We start from the raw sequence: 16,580 nt of genomic DNA on the forward strand, positions 1-16,580 counted from the left end.
AATGGCATTGCCATTGAACATCATGGGCGATTTTCTCTTGTTGGGGATGGTCATTTTCTAGTCCTGATGTGGTGCAAAAGTTACCAGCCTAGAGATGGATATTGTCCAAGTTTTGCTGCACTTGGACACAAGCTGCTGTAGTATCAGAGAAGTTGTGAATGGCACTGAACATTGTGCAATCATCAATGAACTTTACCACATCTGACATTCTCATCAAGGGAAGGTCATTGATAAAGAAGCTAAAGTTTTTTGCCTGGTGGTATTAATTGAGAAAATGTCTTGTTTTTAAACAATATTCAGCTGAAGATTGTTGGGCCTTGGATATTACTTTGAATTCCTGCAGTGATGCCTTGCTACTAAGATGATTGAACTCCAACAACTACGACCATCTTTCTTTGTGTCAAATATAACTCCAACCAGTGAAGAGTTTTAATCCAATTCCACTTCACTCCAGTTTTGCCAGCACTCCTTGCTACCACACGCTGTCAAATTCTGCTTAATCACTCTTACCCCCTTCTTCTGAAACTGAGCTCCTTCATGCTTGATCCAAGGCTGAGGTGGAATAAGCGCCTGACTGACCCCACTGGTACACAAACTGGGTGTCAATGAGCTGATTATTGCTGAGCAAGTGCTGCTTGACAGAACTTGTGACAGTACCCTCCATCACTTTATAGAACAATAACTGACTCGGCTGGGTTTGTCCTGTTATTTGTGGACAGGACATACTTGAGCAGTATTCCACATTACTGGGTAGGTGTCTGAGTCATAGGTGTACTGGAATACCAGCATGACTAATTTGGAACACAGGTTTCCAATACTATTGTCAGAATGTTATCATTGTATTTGAAATATCCAGTGTGTTCAGCTATTTCTTGATATCACATGAAGTGAATCAAAATCAGAATATGATGCAATGATAGTTTGAGGTGTTGGAAATAAGATAGCTCACACATTCTCGAGAGTGCCAGCTAGAATGCCTACTTTCTATTGAATTAACTAATCACTTAGATCACAACAACAGTAAAACTCATGCCAGTAATTATTAGATAAATAAGGTGATAAAGAGCAAGGAATGGCACATAGGGAAGGGAGGGAAACCAACGGCAAGGAAACAATTTGTTAAATAAAAAACAGCAAAAGACTTGTCAAATATTTTCTCATGGAAACAGAACCAAGGTTAATGGAAAGTTTAATGTACAGTAAATAACAAATTCTCCTTCACCTCTAAAGTTTAGAGTCCAGTCTGAGTCAATATGAGGAATGTTTCCTCTGTGTGATATCTTTGATAATATTGTTTCAGTCTAAACCTGCCGGAACAGGCAGGAGCAGCTAAATGATCTAACTGTGTTACTATGTGCAACCGAACCAAGGAATAGATCTTCCAAAATTTGGTGTTAACTGAGGTAATCTTTCTTAAACAGACCTAGTTCACAGCTTTAGTGACAATAATAACCAAGACACAATGCAGTGACAAGATAATCTATTAATAATAACGTTCAAAATCTGATTGAGTCCTGGCATCAACAAAGCTGCAGCCAAGCGACAGAGATTTGAATTTAGAATCTTCCTGGTCTGTAGAGCTCATGATTGCATGTACAGTATAATAGATTAAATTTGGTGGGAGATTTCCTGCACTAATTTTAATAATGCATTTAGTGACCATGTAGTTTATAGCTGATCTCTCAGCACAAAATGTAAATCAATGGGTTGGGAATAGGAATTGCATGAAATAATTTGTTCGTTATGATTCAGTAGGACACTAGCACAATGGAAAGGAATTTGCTATATACAATGGCTTGTGCGTGACTAAACTGTTCACACAAATCTGGGATCTAGATTAACTTGTTCTTTAATACAAAGGAAGTTAAAGTTTGTCATTCTTTACCTGTTATGTGAACTCCTCTTTCACTTTTCTTTTCCTCAGCCTTTCTCTTCTGCTGTCTTTCTGAATGATCAGTTCTCTCATATCTCTGAGTTCTGATCTTGGTGTCATAGTAGTAGTGTCCCTACCCCTGGACTGGGAGGTATGACTTCAAGACCCACCTGCTCCAGAAGTGTGTAATAACATCTCTTTACAGGTTGATTAGAAAGATAGGTTAATTTTTTTAAAAAGCAGCAGCAGATTGGCATCAGGGGATGAATTTGCATCTGATATCGGGAAGATGGCTGTCACATCAATTTCTGTTCTGAAGCACATTAAGGGATTGTATCCCATGTCTGAGCAGTGCTGCTGAGAGAGGCCTAAAGACGAGAAAGGCAAGTCACAGCCATGACTGGACCTGCCATTCACTTAGCCCATGTTGTCTTATGATGTATATGTTTCTTACAGCAGATGTACCTTAAACAGCTGTGAGTCACTCTCAGCAATAAGACAGGGTGTGATGTAGTAGTCCCTTGATTCTGCTCTGATGATGCAGTATCAGATTTGGATGTGATTCCCAGCCCCTGTACATACATAGTCTTACTTGCTAGTTGAGAACCAACGCTATTGTTGAATAATCTTTATCATATGATGACTTGTGATGTATGACAGGGCATGCCTGTAAAGGTAAAAGATTGGGGTCTAGATTAGAGTGGTGCTGGAAAAGCACAGCAAGTTAGGCAGCATCCGAATAGATGAAGGGCTTTTGCCTGAAACGTCGATTTTCCTGCTACTCGGATGCTGCCTGACCTGTTGTGCTTTTCCAGCACCACTCTAATCTAGACTTTGGTTTCCAGCATCTGCAGTCCTTGTTTTTACCAAGGTAAAAGATTGGACCAGTGCCATCTGGGGCAGATGGTCAAAGGTAGCCCATGATTTTTGGATGCCTCTCAAAAGGTGCTTAAGAAAGGTCTGGGCAAGAAGCAGAAAATTGTGTTTCCAGCCTCCGGGCAGGTGCAACAACCTCCCTTTAACCTGCCTTCCTGTAAATATATACCAAAAGACTGGAAGTAGTGGGGTTAGGGTAATGGTCAAGGGAGAGGGGCCACTGTCAGCAATCGCAGTGCCAACAGGAGGATATTAATTTGGTACTACAAGAAATTTGATGACCTGATATTTGGAAAAGTGGCAAGTGGAACACCAGTGTCAGCTGTCTGGCTGTGTACACAGCAACTCTGTAGCGCAAGAACTGAGCAGATTGAATGGCCAGACCGTGCCCTAATATAATCCTTATCTTCCAGTAATGACCAACAGAGTCTGATGTTGCTTGAAAACACGCAGCATGTGGAACTCTTACAGACTGAAACAATCATAACACCAAGCACAGGATCAGGTGTACAGGATATGCTTCTCATGCTCACAGGCCACCAGTGAGTGCAAGCTTTTTTTCTTCATGATTCAAAATGCTGGTCTGTTGATGCTGTCGGTGTTATCAATGACACCATGGACCTGAAAAAGTCCACCAAAGATGGCAAAGACCAATATCTGTTGTGCCTGCACTGTCCATTGTTCTCAGCTAAATGTGTTAGAATAGGACATCTCTGATCTGTCTGAGAAGGGTGATGAGCTGTCAACTGATGATACCACTCAGGTTGGTAGCTGATTTTTGAAAGGACCTAGAAGCATAAAACTTGATGACAACAGTAACCTTAATGCTGCAGGTCAGAGTCTGCAGTAGGGTTTGTGAGATCTTGAGTAATTGTGGACCAAGAAGCAAATGTTCAAGACCAAATGCCTGAATAGGCACAGTCTCCTGTGTTACTAGCAACCTGCCATTTGCAAGCCACTGACTCATGGACAGTACTTCGAATGATTTAGATAGCAGCACCTTCCTCCACTTCCGGGCTCTGTCTGTGCTAGTCAGTTCACCTTCTACTATCTTGGTGATTGCACTATAAAATGAGATAGGAGTTTTTAACCATTTGCAGCAATCAATTTTGATTGGTTAGTCTGAAACAGATCCAGACCTGAGGGCTAGAAAACTTTAGCAATAGAAGAATTAGGATCCATAGATCCTACCTTTAAACTTATTCAGATTACTCTTTGGATTTTCTAATATAATATTTTGCACCTATCATGACCAAAGATCTTAATTCTAGATCATCTATGTACATAACAAACTTTTAATTCAAACATGAGATTTTAAAAGAACTGCAGAACTCAAAAGTGAGTGTGCATATAAATTCACTGAGTGTCTGCCAGAGTCCTGTATGGACTCATGAAATGTCACACCTGTACAGAGTCAGGAAAACTCTCAAACAGAAAGACTAAACAGGAAGCGATGAGAGGTGGACTTGCCAAACCATTCTCAGCTGAACTCCATCTCCTCCATGTTTGTGTCTTATCCTCTCAGGGATAAACAAAAAGTGGGGTTTAAAGTGAGTTTCAACCCTGATCTGTGTCTTAGTAACTGGACATCCAAGTGCATGGATTAGTGCGCTATGAGAATCAAAGCTTTGAAAATCAAAGCTTTTAAGTATCCCTGCACCACCGCTAAAGTAAAATAAAATATATTCACTCACTCTGATTGCTACCAGCCAGCCACTGTGAAAAGGAACCAGGATAACGGAATTTCATTCAAGTCCAAGAATCTTGAAATGGATCATTTAACTAACAACATCAATGTTACTGGTAGCATTCTCTGTATCAACCACAATATTTAATGCTCTACTCTTTACAAATGACTCAGAGTCCGACCTATAATTTTATTTTTTAGTTGTTACCTTTTTTTTAACTCACTTGTTATTACTAATCTGTGTATACTTGTGATGCATTGTTATTACTTCCCATGTGTAATACCTAATACACTCAGCCTTTGTTACAGGTGATAATACTATAATGCAGGATTACCTAAAGTCTATCTATCCTACATTTACCAGGCAGTTCAACTGTAGGGAAGACTATATTCTAGTTCAATCGTGCTGTCAAACACTTCCCACATTTTCACAATCAGCAGCAGAGAATTCAGAGCCAGTTAGAGCATGTCCAATGCCACCCTGTCTGAAATTAGTTAAATCAGTTTGAATTTGGCATCATCTGTGTTTGGAGCACTGTTATGATTGTATATAGAGCCAATATAAATTTCAAAAGATTAGAAAAAAATTAGGATTGTAGTCTCACCAGCTGGAGTGAGTGCTTCTTTAATGTGGCTCCTGTTCTGATATATCAGTAGCAGGTTTCTCATAACATTTTCATCCAGACTAAATTTCTTGAGAAAGGCACTGTTGTCACGGACACTGTGGGAACGGCGACACTCAGCCCCATACTTACAATTTCTGGAAATGAAGTATGAGCAAATATGGAGCTTATTACAGGTGTGTTTATGTGAACAGCCTCCAAATGGAGATTCCCCATTTCCTCTGTTGTAATGCAGGCAGACCTAGAAAAGGAGTGATTTCAAATTCAATGTTCAAAGTAAACTGAAACAAAGGAAAATAATATGTCTTCTGAGGACTTCTTTTGTACCATTCAACTGAGGAAAATTATTGCAAGTGAAGTGAAAATCTTTAAATTATAGGCTACTTACACCATGCAATATCAATTGAATAGCATAAATGTGATACAGGATAAAGCTCTTGTAAACTCTATCCCACTGTGAAGTATTTTGTTTGTTACTAAGCCATACAAACAACAGAGGGTCCTAGTTTTATTCCTTGCGCAAATGATTGTTGTACTGTGCTGATATTTTTAACATGCAGCAATTGATTTCTGTTTTAGGTCTACAATATTGCCCATACTGCATACACACACTCATTGGGCAAGTTGCACTGGATGCCATTACACGTTGATCAAAGCAAAACACAAAATTAGCCAATGTCTAATGCTGCTTTGAGTTTTGTGATGCCATCTTTAGCTTTAATATTTCAATTAGTAACCTCTCTTAACTTCACACTGTGGTTCGCCAGCAGGAGGAAACATACTTCCCCAACACAACCATTTAAATACCACTTTTAGATTTCTACTGACCGCTGAGGTGGCAGTGTATGGTTGTACTCACTGCTAATTAAAATTTCTGCATTCTCCAGAGAGTATGTAAAACTTGTTAAGGCCAGAGTTTTCACTTCAAAGATTCTGTTTTGACCTCTTGCTCCCAGTTATGTCTGCAGCATTTGGCATGTCTCTTGCACATAAGTGGAGACTAAGCAGAATAGAGGAAGACATACAATTCAAAGAAGAGAGGAAGAACAGCCTACAGTAGGACATATCCACTGAGGGTCTTAATTCACCAAATTCAAACTTAGTAAAGATCTATCATATCTGTTTCACTGAAGTCTGCCACCTTATATCTGAGTGGCAGCTGTCAAACCTCAGAGCCAAGTGAAGTCAGCATTGCCTGGTCGTGATGTTTTTATATCAGGCCCTCTCCACGTTGGAGCAGGCAATATATGCAATATCTGACACTGTCATTCCCTGCTGTATTAGGGAGATCACTCATCCATCTATGGAAATGGCAACACAGTCAATGTCATCTGTTCAATAGAACATTGGCTGGGCAGGCCACTGGGCAAATGAAGTCATGATTCAAGCTCCTCAACTGATTGTATGGCAGCTCTGATACCCTTCCGCAAGGATTCCAGTTGTTTTCCTGATCTGTGCAATCTCCAACAAGGAGTGGACCCTTTTTATTCATACATAAGATGTGGATGCCAATATTTACCACTCATCCTAATTGCCCTTGCAAAATTGATGGTGATCTGGCTTCCTGAACCGCTGCAGCCTATTTGGGGTAGATACATGCAAGTCATGTAAGGAAGGGAGTTTCAGGATTTGTTCCAGGGAGAGGAAAGGAAGGGCTTTATTCTTCCCATGTGGAATGGTGTGAAGTTTGGAAGGGAACCTGAAGGTGGTGGTGCTCTATGCATCAGATCATGATTAAGTCCTGTCTGATCTTGCCATTCTAGGGGAAATCATCCAATATTCGATTTTTTTGTGGGAATCAAGGTCTTAATGTTACTGCTCTGATTCTGATCCATATTCCCTTCCAGAGAGTCATGATTCTGGCTAATGAGTGATTTCTTAGAATTCAAATCATATTTGATCCCAAGTCTCATGAACCTACAAACATATGTAATAAGATCACAAGAAAACCATTTGGCCACTTAAAGCCTTCTCTGTCATTCAATAAGAACATGCTGATCTGTTTGTGTTTCTAATCCTACATTCTAATCTCTCCTCAATAACCATCGATTCCCTTGCCGAACTGAATCCACCTACTTCTACTTTAAAAATACTTAACGACTTTGCTTCCACCACTATCTAATGCTTCAAAGTTGCTCAACACTCTGCAAGAAACAAAATTTCAATTCTGGCTGAAAGGGTGCACTTTGAAGCAGTGAACTCTAGTTTTGGACTCATCCACAACAGGAAATATCCTTTTCACTTCCAACTTCTCAAGACCACTTCAATCAAGGTACACTTTAGTCTGTGAAATTCAAATTCAAACAAGTCCAGCCTGTACAACCAATCTTCATAGGACTACCTAATTATTCAAAGTATAAACCTAGTAAATGTTTTCTGAACTGAATCCAATGCATTTACATTCTTCCTTAAATAAAGAGACCAAAACTGCACACAGCCTTCAGCATATGGTCTCATCAAATCTGTGTATAAATGAATTATAACATCTTTACTTTGATGTTCAATGAGACACATAATAAAGAATTGCAATAAAAAATAACTAATTATATCTCACTAGCTTTTTTTTATTACATGTTGCACCTGCAAATTAATTTTTCATGAATCATGCATCAAAATACTTAAATTGCTTTGCACATTGGAATTCTGCAATTATTCTCCATTTATGTTTTTTTCTGCTTCTTGCCACATAATACTTCATCTGTCTGACTTCTGCCTTTCACTCACCTATCTTGGTGCTATCTGTGAATTTAATTGCCATGTTTTGTTCCTATCGTTAAGTTATTGACACAAATTGTAAAAGGTGGAGTCCCATCACAGGCACCAACGGGATGCCATTCTTCAAATCCCACTGATCAAAGACCCTCTACATGTACTCTGTTTTCTGTTTGCCAGCAATATATGTATTCATGCTAGTATCTTATCCCCTACACCTTGAGCTTTTAACTATTTTGTTGTCAGTGGTGAGACCAACGAACAGTACTCACAGCAATTCAGGAACTGGAAAATTCAACAATACTTCATCTCATAGCCCTTCCAAAATTGTAAATCACAAAGCTATGTTGATTACTTTCATGTAGCTGACTGCATTATTTGATTTGAATGCCAGTTTTACATATTCTCCCCACCTCCAGCACCGTTTTCTCTCATAATAGGCAGGAAGAAATTAATTAAAATTTCTATCAAAGTTTGCATTCAAACTTTTTTTTGTATGAACATATGCAGCAAATGTTGGGATCTTGCTTTACCTTCTACTGAATTGCTCCATTGACAAAGGACAGGAAGTGTTGCAACAAGTTTAGGATACACACCTCAGGCAGCAAAGATGGGTCATTTTGAAGCAAGAGGAAACGCAGTTCTTTCATGTCCAGATCCTGAAGCTGGTTAAAGCGAATGATTTTCCAGTTGTGTAAACTATGGATATCATGGGAGTATTTGCAAGCATCACTGAAAGGAATAAATGATAACTATTTCAGAGAAAAAGCTTATAATGTATTTTCACAGCATTCCCTTAGCAAGAGACTAAACTTAACGTTTCCTACCAATATGAATTCTTCTGAAACTAAAACAATGTGTGTTTGCCCTCTTCTTAGAATTTAGTTCATGTAGATTATCCCTTATGGATTTCCTGCAGTTTTTTTTTTCACAGTTGTACCAAGCAGCCTGTCTCAAAATGTGGAGAATATAAAATATGATGACCAATCTCACAAATCTACACCATTACTAAAACTGCCTATTCCCATTTCCTAACATCACCAATTACAGTCACATGAGCTGGCTGGACTTAGAAGGGCTTTTGCCCGAAACGTCGATTTTGCTGCTTGTCGGATGCTGCCTGAATTGCTGTGCTCTTCCAGCACCACTGATCCAGAATCTGGTTTCCAGCATCTGCAGTCATTGTTTTTACCTTAGTGACATTGCAACTCCCCTATACCTGTTGATTCCTGCCACAGGCCTCTATTGCTGGTCACTTGCTCAGCATGTTCTACCAAACTGAATAAAGCAGCAATACAATGATGTGACGCCCCACATTAGAGTATTGTCCAATTTTCCAAAATGGCAAAAAATAGACAGAACTATATCATGGATTCTGAAGGACTGGGTCTCAATCACATGAGATACAGCCTTTGTGGGATTGAAAATGTCTTACAGTCACTCGTGAAACTAGGAAGATCAATGGAGATGTCACTGGAAGAGTGCTCCAGTGTCAACTTCAGTTCTGTGATGCAGCTATTTATATTGTCTGTGCCTCACTAGCTGTCATTCTTGGCAAAACGTTTTCGCACAGTTGCAAATGATTCAATGAATGATTCATGCTCAGAGAGTTGACTGCTTTGATTATTAGAAACTATATTATTCAGCACAGCTTTATATCGTACTTAAAGACAGTCTGGCATTACGTTGAAGTCAAGTCCATTCTGATCTTGTTCTGTCATTCCAACCCATTCTCAATTGTGTGCTCCACCCAACACTTTCTGCTCTAATTCCAGTTCGATGTCTGATTGCTCTGGACTGGATATTCTGATGCTTTCTGCAGCTGAAGTGAACTGAACAATGTGATGTGAGGTGACTGTGAATCACAGTCTCAAACCCTGTAGTAAAAATGCACGCAAAACAGCTGAGACAGCATGCTACAGCCAGAAATAAGAGACCACGCAAAGAATCAGATCAGAAGTAAAACACTGCGCATGTTAGAAATGCAGAAAAAGCTCAGAAAACTGGACATTATCTGGAGATGAGGAAACAGAGTTAACATCTCAGATTGATCATCAGAACTGATGTGATCAAAATTGCATGGTCCTCCCTTATCCTGAGCAAATGGTGGTATAAATTAAACAATGAAATGATCCATGAACTTTGATTCTCTCAATTTTGGCAAAATGTAGTACATGACAACAAGACTAAAATGAATTATCTGAGTCACCTTCAGCCAAAAGTGCCAAATGGATGTTTTATCTCAACTTCCTCCTGAGGTTCACAGCACCTGAAATACAGGTTTTTGGCCATTTCAATTCATTCAAATTGATTTCAAAGAATGACTGACTGTGCTGAATGCAACAAAGACTTTCAACAACCACCCAGTTATAGTTCTTAAAATGTGTGCCCCAGAACTGGCCATAACATTAGCCAAACTATTCCAAAAATGCTACAACACTGGCATCTATCTGGTAAAATGGAAAATTGCCCCCGGTATGCCCTGTCACCAAAAGCTGGACAAATCCAAACTGGACAACTACTGCGCAACTAGTCTACCTTCAGTCATGGGCAAAGCAAAGGAATGACTGCATTAAGTAGGACTTACTCAGCAATAACCGATCAAGTCTAATGAAACTTCATGGTATATTACATTTTGAAACCTCGGTACTAAATTGGGAAAATGATGTATAGTTTTATGGTTGGATTTTATTTCTATATTGTGTGTAATAAGAAGGGAACACATAGCCCTAGTCTCTTTTTTAAATTCTATGAGTGATGTCAACTTGATTGGATATTTGTTGACACGTGCATTTTCAAAGAGGGTTTAAAATCTTAGAACAGAGCTTGAGATGAATAGTTCAGTGCTTTAGAAACAAGGCATAGAAAAAAAATTTGGTTGCATAGTAACAGGGATGCTGTATCACTGAAAGGCAGAACTACCTAGTAGGTCCCAGTGTTCACAAGTTCAGTCAGACCAAAAAGTTAAATGCTGTTAGTACAGCAGTCTCCAAAACCATCAGGGCTGGCAAAAAGTCTTGAATAGGTTAGAAAAAAACTAGAAACATAAATCTGCTGGAAGTTGAATGTGCTATGTGTTTAGTCTGAAAATGTTCAGAAGTCAGAAGAAATCTCCATAAAGTAATTACAGCTGTTCTGAGAGAAAAGGATTAATAAAATAAAATTAATTGACCGTTTGCTGAGCTTTGAGTCAATAAAACGTGATTTAGGGAAAAAGTATTGAACTTTTATTTCCAATATCTTAATAAGAAAGTTTCAAATAGTTCATGTATAGTGTAACATTGGGCCAAATGTTCCAAGGAATGGTAATCATAGGCAGATGATAACCCCAAACCCTCTTTTTAACATGGCAAAAGAGCCCCACATGCTGATCAGCTTCCTTCAGAAATATGAAGCTGTACTTCCATTCTGACATGTTCCCTGTATCGCAGAACTGTGGAGGGGAAGGCAAACGACATTCCCTTTATCACAACACTCAGTTACCATATTCTGTGTCAAAACGTGTGACAGTAGAAAAGCACAGCTGGTCAGGCAGCATCCAAGAAGTAGGACAGTCAATATTTTGGGCATACACCCTTCATCAGGAATGTGAGGGGTAGGGGTCTGAGAGATAAATAGGATGATGGGATCGGGCTGGGGGAACGTAGCTGGGAAGGCAATAGGTGCTTGCAGGTGGAGGGTGATGGTAATAGGTGAGGGGACAGTGAAATGTATAGGTGGGAAGGAAATCGTACAGTTGAGACAGGTCAAGAGGGTGGTGCCAAGTTGGAGGGTTGGATCTGGGATGAGGTGAGGGAAGGGGAGATTTGGAAACTAGTGAAGTTGACGGTGATGCCATGTGGTTGAAGAGTCCCAAAGTGGAAGATGAGGCATTCTTCGTCCAGATGTCAGCTAGCTTGAATTTGGCGATGAAGGAGACCCAGGACTTGCATGTCCTTGGCTCAGTGGGAAGGAGAGTTAAAGTGGTTGGCCACAGGGTGGTGAAGCTGTTGGGTGCATGTGTCCCAGAGGTGTTCCCTGCAACACTCCATTTTCAATGCAGGCAGCTAGAAACTGACTACACTTGTTTTAAATGTTATTTTGACCTAGGAAACAGTCATGAAAAAACACTGCAGAGTGCAGCCTCAAAAAATTATTCATCCGGAGGCTTTGGTGATGATAGTGTGAGGAGTGATCTCTTCTATTCAAAAGGAGTTGTAGTAAAAGTTGTGGGCTATCTCTTATCATTTTTAGAGTTCAGATTTCAAGTTAGTGCATATAAGTCTTGATTATTTTTGTGAAAGGTTTAAAAAGAAACAAATTAGTGAGTTATTTCCAGAACAATGATCTAATTCAGTATATGTCAGTGAGCAGGTGACGGCAAAATCCCTGCAGCATTAAGGGAAGATTGTTGATACTCTTGAGGATTGCAGCAGGGAATGTAAACATTGAAAGGAATTAGTTTTGGATTTAGAATAAGAAAAGTTTGGTTATAGTTTAGAAAAACCTAGAGATTGAGAGTTTTTAGGAATTTTGGAGGAGAACAGACTAGGGTCAGAAACAAATATCGATTCTCTCGCAAAGGTGTGTAACTCCAGTGAAGGCTCAGTTATTTTGAGGCAAAAGCTTAGTTGGGGGAACTTCTAAACCAGATGTATTTCAATAGAAATGTGCCGATGATTAAAAAACTGTATCATGACCATAGGTCAGAACCCTGAAGTATTATGCACATTTTAAATTCTATCTCCAAAGTGTATGTGTTAAAAGGGATTATTACAGCCAAAAATGGCTATGGAAATAAATTACATAGCATTTGTAGAGCAAGAGAGAAAGAAAGAGAGAGAGAGAGACCCACTCTTTATGAGAATTTCACTCATAAAGTTGAAAATGGAACACCAAATGACAACTCTTCAAAGCAGGAGGAGACAAATCAAAGCAGACCAGACCAGGATCTCTTGTGGCTACAAAGGGTAAAAAAGGCACAACAGCCTGGGGACTATATCCCAAACTGCAGACAGATTTTGTGTTATTCCTCTGAAGAATACACAAATGCAATGGTAAAAAAGCCAGTTTCAACTATAATGGTGTGTCCACATGGGTCTTGCAGACTAAGATACTTCAGTGTATTAGCCTGAGTTTCAGCATTAGCATACTGTGGTGATTACTGTCAAAAGCTGTACCTCAGCTACTCAACGCTGCAGGTAAAGGTATTCTCCCACTCAGAGTGCCAGAGGTCAGCTAGCTACTGAGTGAGACAACATGAACCGGGACAACAAAAGGATTAACATTATAAATGGGCATGAAATTCTTGTGTTGCTACCATTGTCCATTTATCATGAATTAAATGTTTAAAAATGCTCTTTTCCAATTCAAATGGCACAACTGTTACATCTGGAGAGCTTCTGAAAATTAAGACTAGTATTTCTGCAAATGCCTTGCCTAATTCGTTAACGATCGACAGCGAAAAACATCCCATGGCTTGTCTATTTTGTTGTCCACAATGCCACTCAGACTTATCTTCAATCTGTTTAAGTACTAGTGGCAGAAATGTTCATAATGTAAATATAACTACCAGTTACATTTAGACTCTCAGTAAATTATTGTGCTACTGTTAGATAGTATAATCTGAATACCACCAATTCTGACATTAGATTTTGGTGCGTCGTCAGTTAGTTACTATTACTTGCAATGGAATCAAAATACCTTTGCTTTCCCTTTTTGCCTGCTCACCGGTGCTTTCCCCTGTTTTAGAACTTCTTGAAAGCAGCTATTGGACCAAACCGCACAAAGATAATAAACTGCTGAGAACATTAACGGAAATTGTATGATCTGAATGTCGCAAACGAAAACATAATAGGCTGCCTCCAATCCGTGTTACAACCCTATTCCCTAGACATCCTTACTGAATTGGCCCCCGTGCTTCTAGTGGGGAGACCAAAGCAGCACCAGAACTACTTTATGTGGAGGTATCTGCAAATACGGAAGAGGCTACACCCTTCCATGGCTGAAGGTGCTTTCCCCCACCATCCCAATGCATTTTTATTACTGAGTACAATCTTAGACTTTATTTCAGAAACACCAACAGAAAGCGAAGAACAAACTTTTTTTTAACAATGGTAATACGGTATGACAAAGTAAGATATTCTTCCATAAATATTGTTTAAAGTTTGCCTTTGCCACTAGCTTTCCATTATCTCAGTTACTAACAGTATCTCACATTGACTTAATAGCTATTTAGTCTTTGACGATTTGTCTATACATTACCTTTCTCCTGAGTATTTGCAATGGCCCAGAATAAAAAATCTGCACAGGTGAAGTTGGCCACAGTCTTGACATTTCTTGTTCGGGTAGTCCTTACAGAGCCGGACAACGGTAGTGGCTATGATTCGACTGTCCGACGCTAGCTCAGACTCTCCCCCAGTTCCTTGGACAATGGTAAAACGCTGGCAGCCTTTCAATGTCATAGTTAGATGCACGTCAGATACTGCTTCACTTTTGGAGAGAATTCTGCGGAGCTGCTCATGAAGCAGTGATCCATTATTGGAACACAGGATCTTGACGATTTTCTGTTGGAGTGTTGACAGCGACATTTCTGCCCGTCGTTTTCTTGCTGAATGACTGTGACAAAATCTTTCTCAATATGTGAGTTGGAAACCTGGAAAATGAAAGTGAAACTTCAGCGACGTAAATCCCTCTCCAGAACGAAATGGCATGATTAATTAAGTGGAACTAGTGTTGCAATCACCACAAAAGATAGAGAGAGTTAAGAGTTTTGAAATTTCTTTCATCCTTTAAAAAGATAGACTGAAGCCGTGAGGTGTTTCTGTGGTACCATAAACCTTTTCATTTCTTGCCCAAATTAACATACTCCGTGGACGGAGTACAACCGAAACATTTCCGGCTAAAACACAGATAATAAAAACTCTAACACATGACCACGATCGGGTGTCAATAACGTTCTATCCAGAGCAGATGCATACTCAGAGAACATGAATAAAGGAGGCATGTTGGCTGTGTTAGAAAGGTGGCTACATTACAAAAATACTTCATTGGCGAAGGTTGTGAAGGGCGCTACATAAAAGCGTGGTTTTTTTTTTAAACTCAAAATAGGATTTCTCCGGACTGTGAATACCAGTCTCAGGTATGCGACTTTAGAAGTGTTTTATACACATATCACAAAGAATAAGAAAAAGATCGAGATAGCAGGAAACCTTCCAGAAGGAGAAATACAGATTTGATCGTTCTTCTTTAAGTATCCCCCCCCCCCCCCATTTCAAAGCTCTGTTGCTTGTTGTCAAAAAGTGTGGTGCCTGAAAAGCACAGCCGGTCAGGTAGCATCCGAGGAGCAGGATAGTCCATGTTTCGAGCGTAAGGTCTTCAGCAGCAATGTCAGTATCTGCAGTTCTCACTTTCTCCTCTGTTGCTTGTGTCAGGTATTGTTGTGGAGAAAATGTAGAGAACCACCGAGTTCTTCAAAAAATAGGTCTTTTATTTGCAAACAAAAATCCGTGACACTGAAAAAGCAGATTCGCGAATGCCCATTAACCTCAGGGTCCGTGGATTTTTTTTTAATCATGTTTCTGTTAGCTTATCAGCATGCCCAACTACATTAATCAAAGTACCTCACTCTAGCTACACAATAACCCAGTGATGTTAGTTCCCATTATCTCTTTAGTTGTACATTCTACTTAATGTTATTCTAATGTCACCGTTAGATATTTATTGCTAACTCTGCCACAGTGATCTTTCCATTTCAGACTAACCTGTCATGATAGATATTTAGCTATTCCATCTGTTACAATAGTCTCCTGTCTCAAGCTGACTCTACTATTAATTAGATACTTTAATGTCATGTCCCAAATATTTATTGCCCCAACCCTGTCATAATAACTCTTAACAGAGAAACTTGCTTTATTAGTTGTGTTATCTTATCTCGCCATAGTGATCTTTCAGCCTTAACCTTACTCTGCTAATTGGTGTAAGAATGTTCCACTCTGGTTATCCCATCCTGCCTTCCACAGAACATAGGTTGCCAGTGGTCTCATGCTTTAACCCTTCCCATGCTTTCATGTTCTTTATTTTCCATAGTATATCGCTTGCTAAGGTTCATGCTAGTTGAATGTAAGGTTCTCCAGAGTGCTTCTTCCGTTGTGGGATAAGAATAAACAAGTTTTTTTTAGCAATGGTGAACAAAGAAATCTGATCAGGTTACTGATCTAGTTTGTGGATGTTGGCTAAAACTTTCCTCCCTGTTGGTTTCTTTTTCCCTCTCTACCTTGCGATATCCAAGCACAGGATTTGAATATCACCTTGACCAAGGAGAAGATGCTGGGGAAGCTGAAAGGTCTGAACATGAATGTCACCTGGACCAGATGGACTACACCCCAGACTTCTGAAGGAGATAACTGAGAATGTAGAGGCATTGATGGTGATCTTTCATGAATCACTGAAGTCAGGGAGCGTCCCAGAGGACTGGAAAATGGCTACTGGAACACCCCTGTTTAAGAGGGGTGCGAGGCAGAAGACAGTAAGCTATAGGCTGGTTAACCTGACCTTGATAATAATCAGTCTGACCCAACATTGGGACACAAATAGACTTTAACCTCATGCCTTTAATGCATTATCTGTGTGGAGGTTTTGTCAAAGCTATCTTGAGAATGTAACTTTAAAAAGTTCTGGGATTTACAAATGAAGGAACCAAAACTAACATGATCATTCTAAAAGATGAAAGACTTAAGCTAAATTTGTTTAATATTACATTCCATGACACTGCAATCCTGTTGCTATAAATTCTGTGTCATATGATTCTGCTCCACTACCACCTGATAAA

General features: G+C 39.5%; 1 protein-coding gene across 3 annotated transcripts in view; it reads right to left on the reverse strand.

Moving 5' to 3' along the window:
- LOC122559625 (protein mono-ADP-ribosyltransferase PARP12-like) overlaps positions 1-14,439 on the reverse strand; it is a 51,081-nt gene extending 36,642 nt beyond the window's left edge. For all 3 annotated transcript variants that reach the window (XR_006314484.1, XM_043709422.1, XM_043709421.1), the window contains exons 1-3: positions 14,015-14,439; positions 8,368-8,503; positions 5,042-5,300 (exon numbers count right to left, since the gene is read on the reverse strand). Coding sequence is in view for 2 of the 3 variants with exons in the window: in XM_043709422.1 (XP_043565357.1) it covers positions 5,042-5,300; positions 8,368-8,503; positions 14,015-14,340 (721 nt within the window). In the remaining variant the exon portion in view is untranslated. The remainder of the gene's footprint in view (positions 1-5,041; positions 5,301-8,367; positions 8,504-14,014) is intronic.
- Between the last annotated feature and the right edge of the window lie 2,141 nt (positions 14,440-16,580).

The sequence above is a fragment of the Chiloscyllium plagiosum genome, chromosome 19, assembly GCF_004010195.1.
Source record: "Chiloscyllium plagiosum isolate BGI_BamShark_2017 chromosome 19, ASM401019v2, whole genome shotgun sequence".
In the NCBI taxonomy this organism is placed as follows: domain Eukaryota; kingdom Metazoa; phylum Chordata; class Chondrichthyes; order Orectolobiformes; family Hemiscylliidae; genus Chiloscyllium; species Chiloscyllium plagiosum.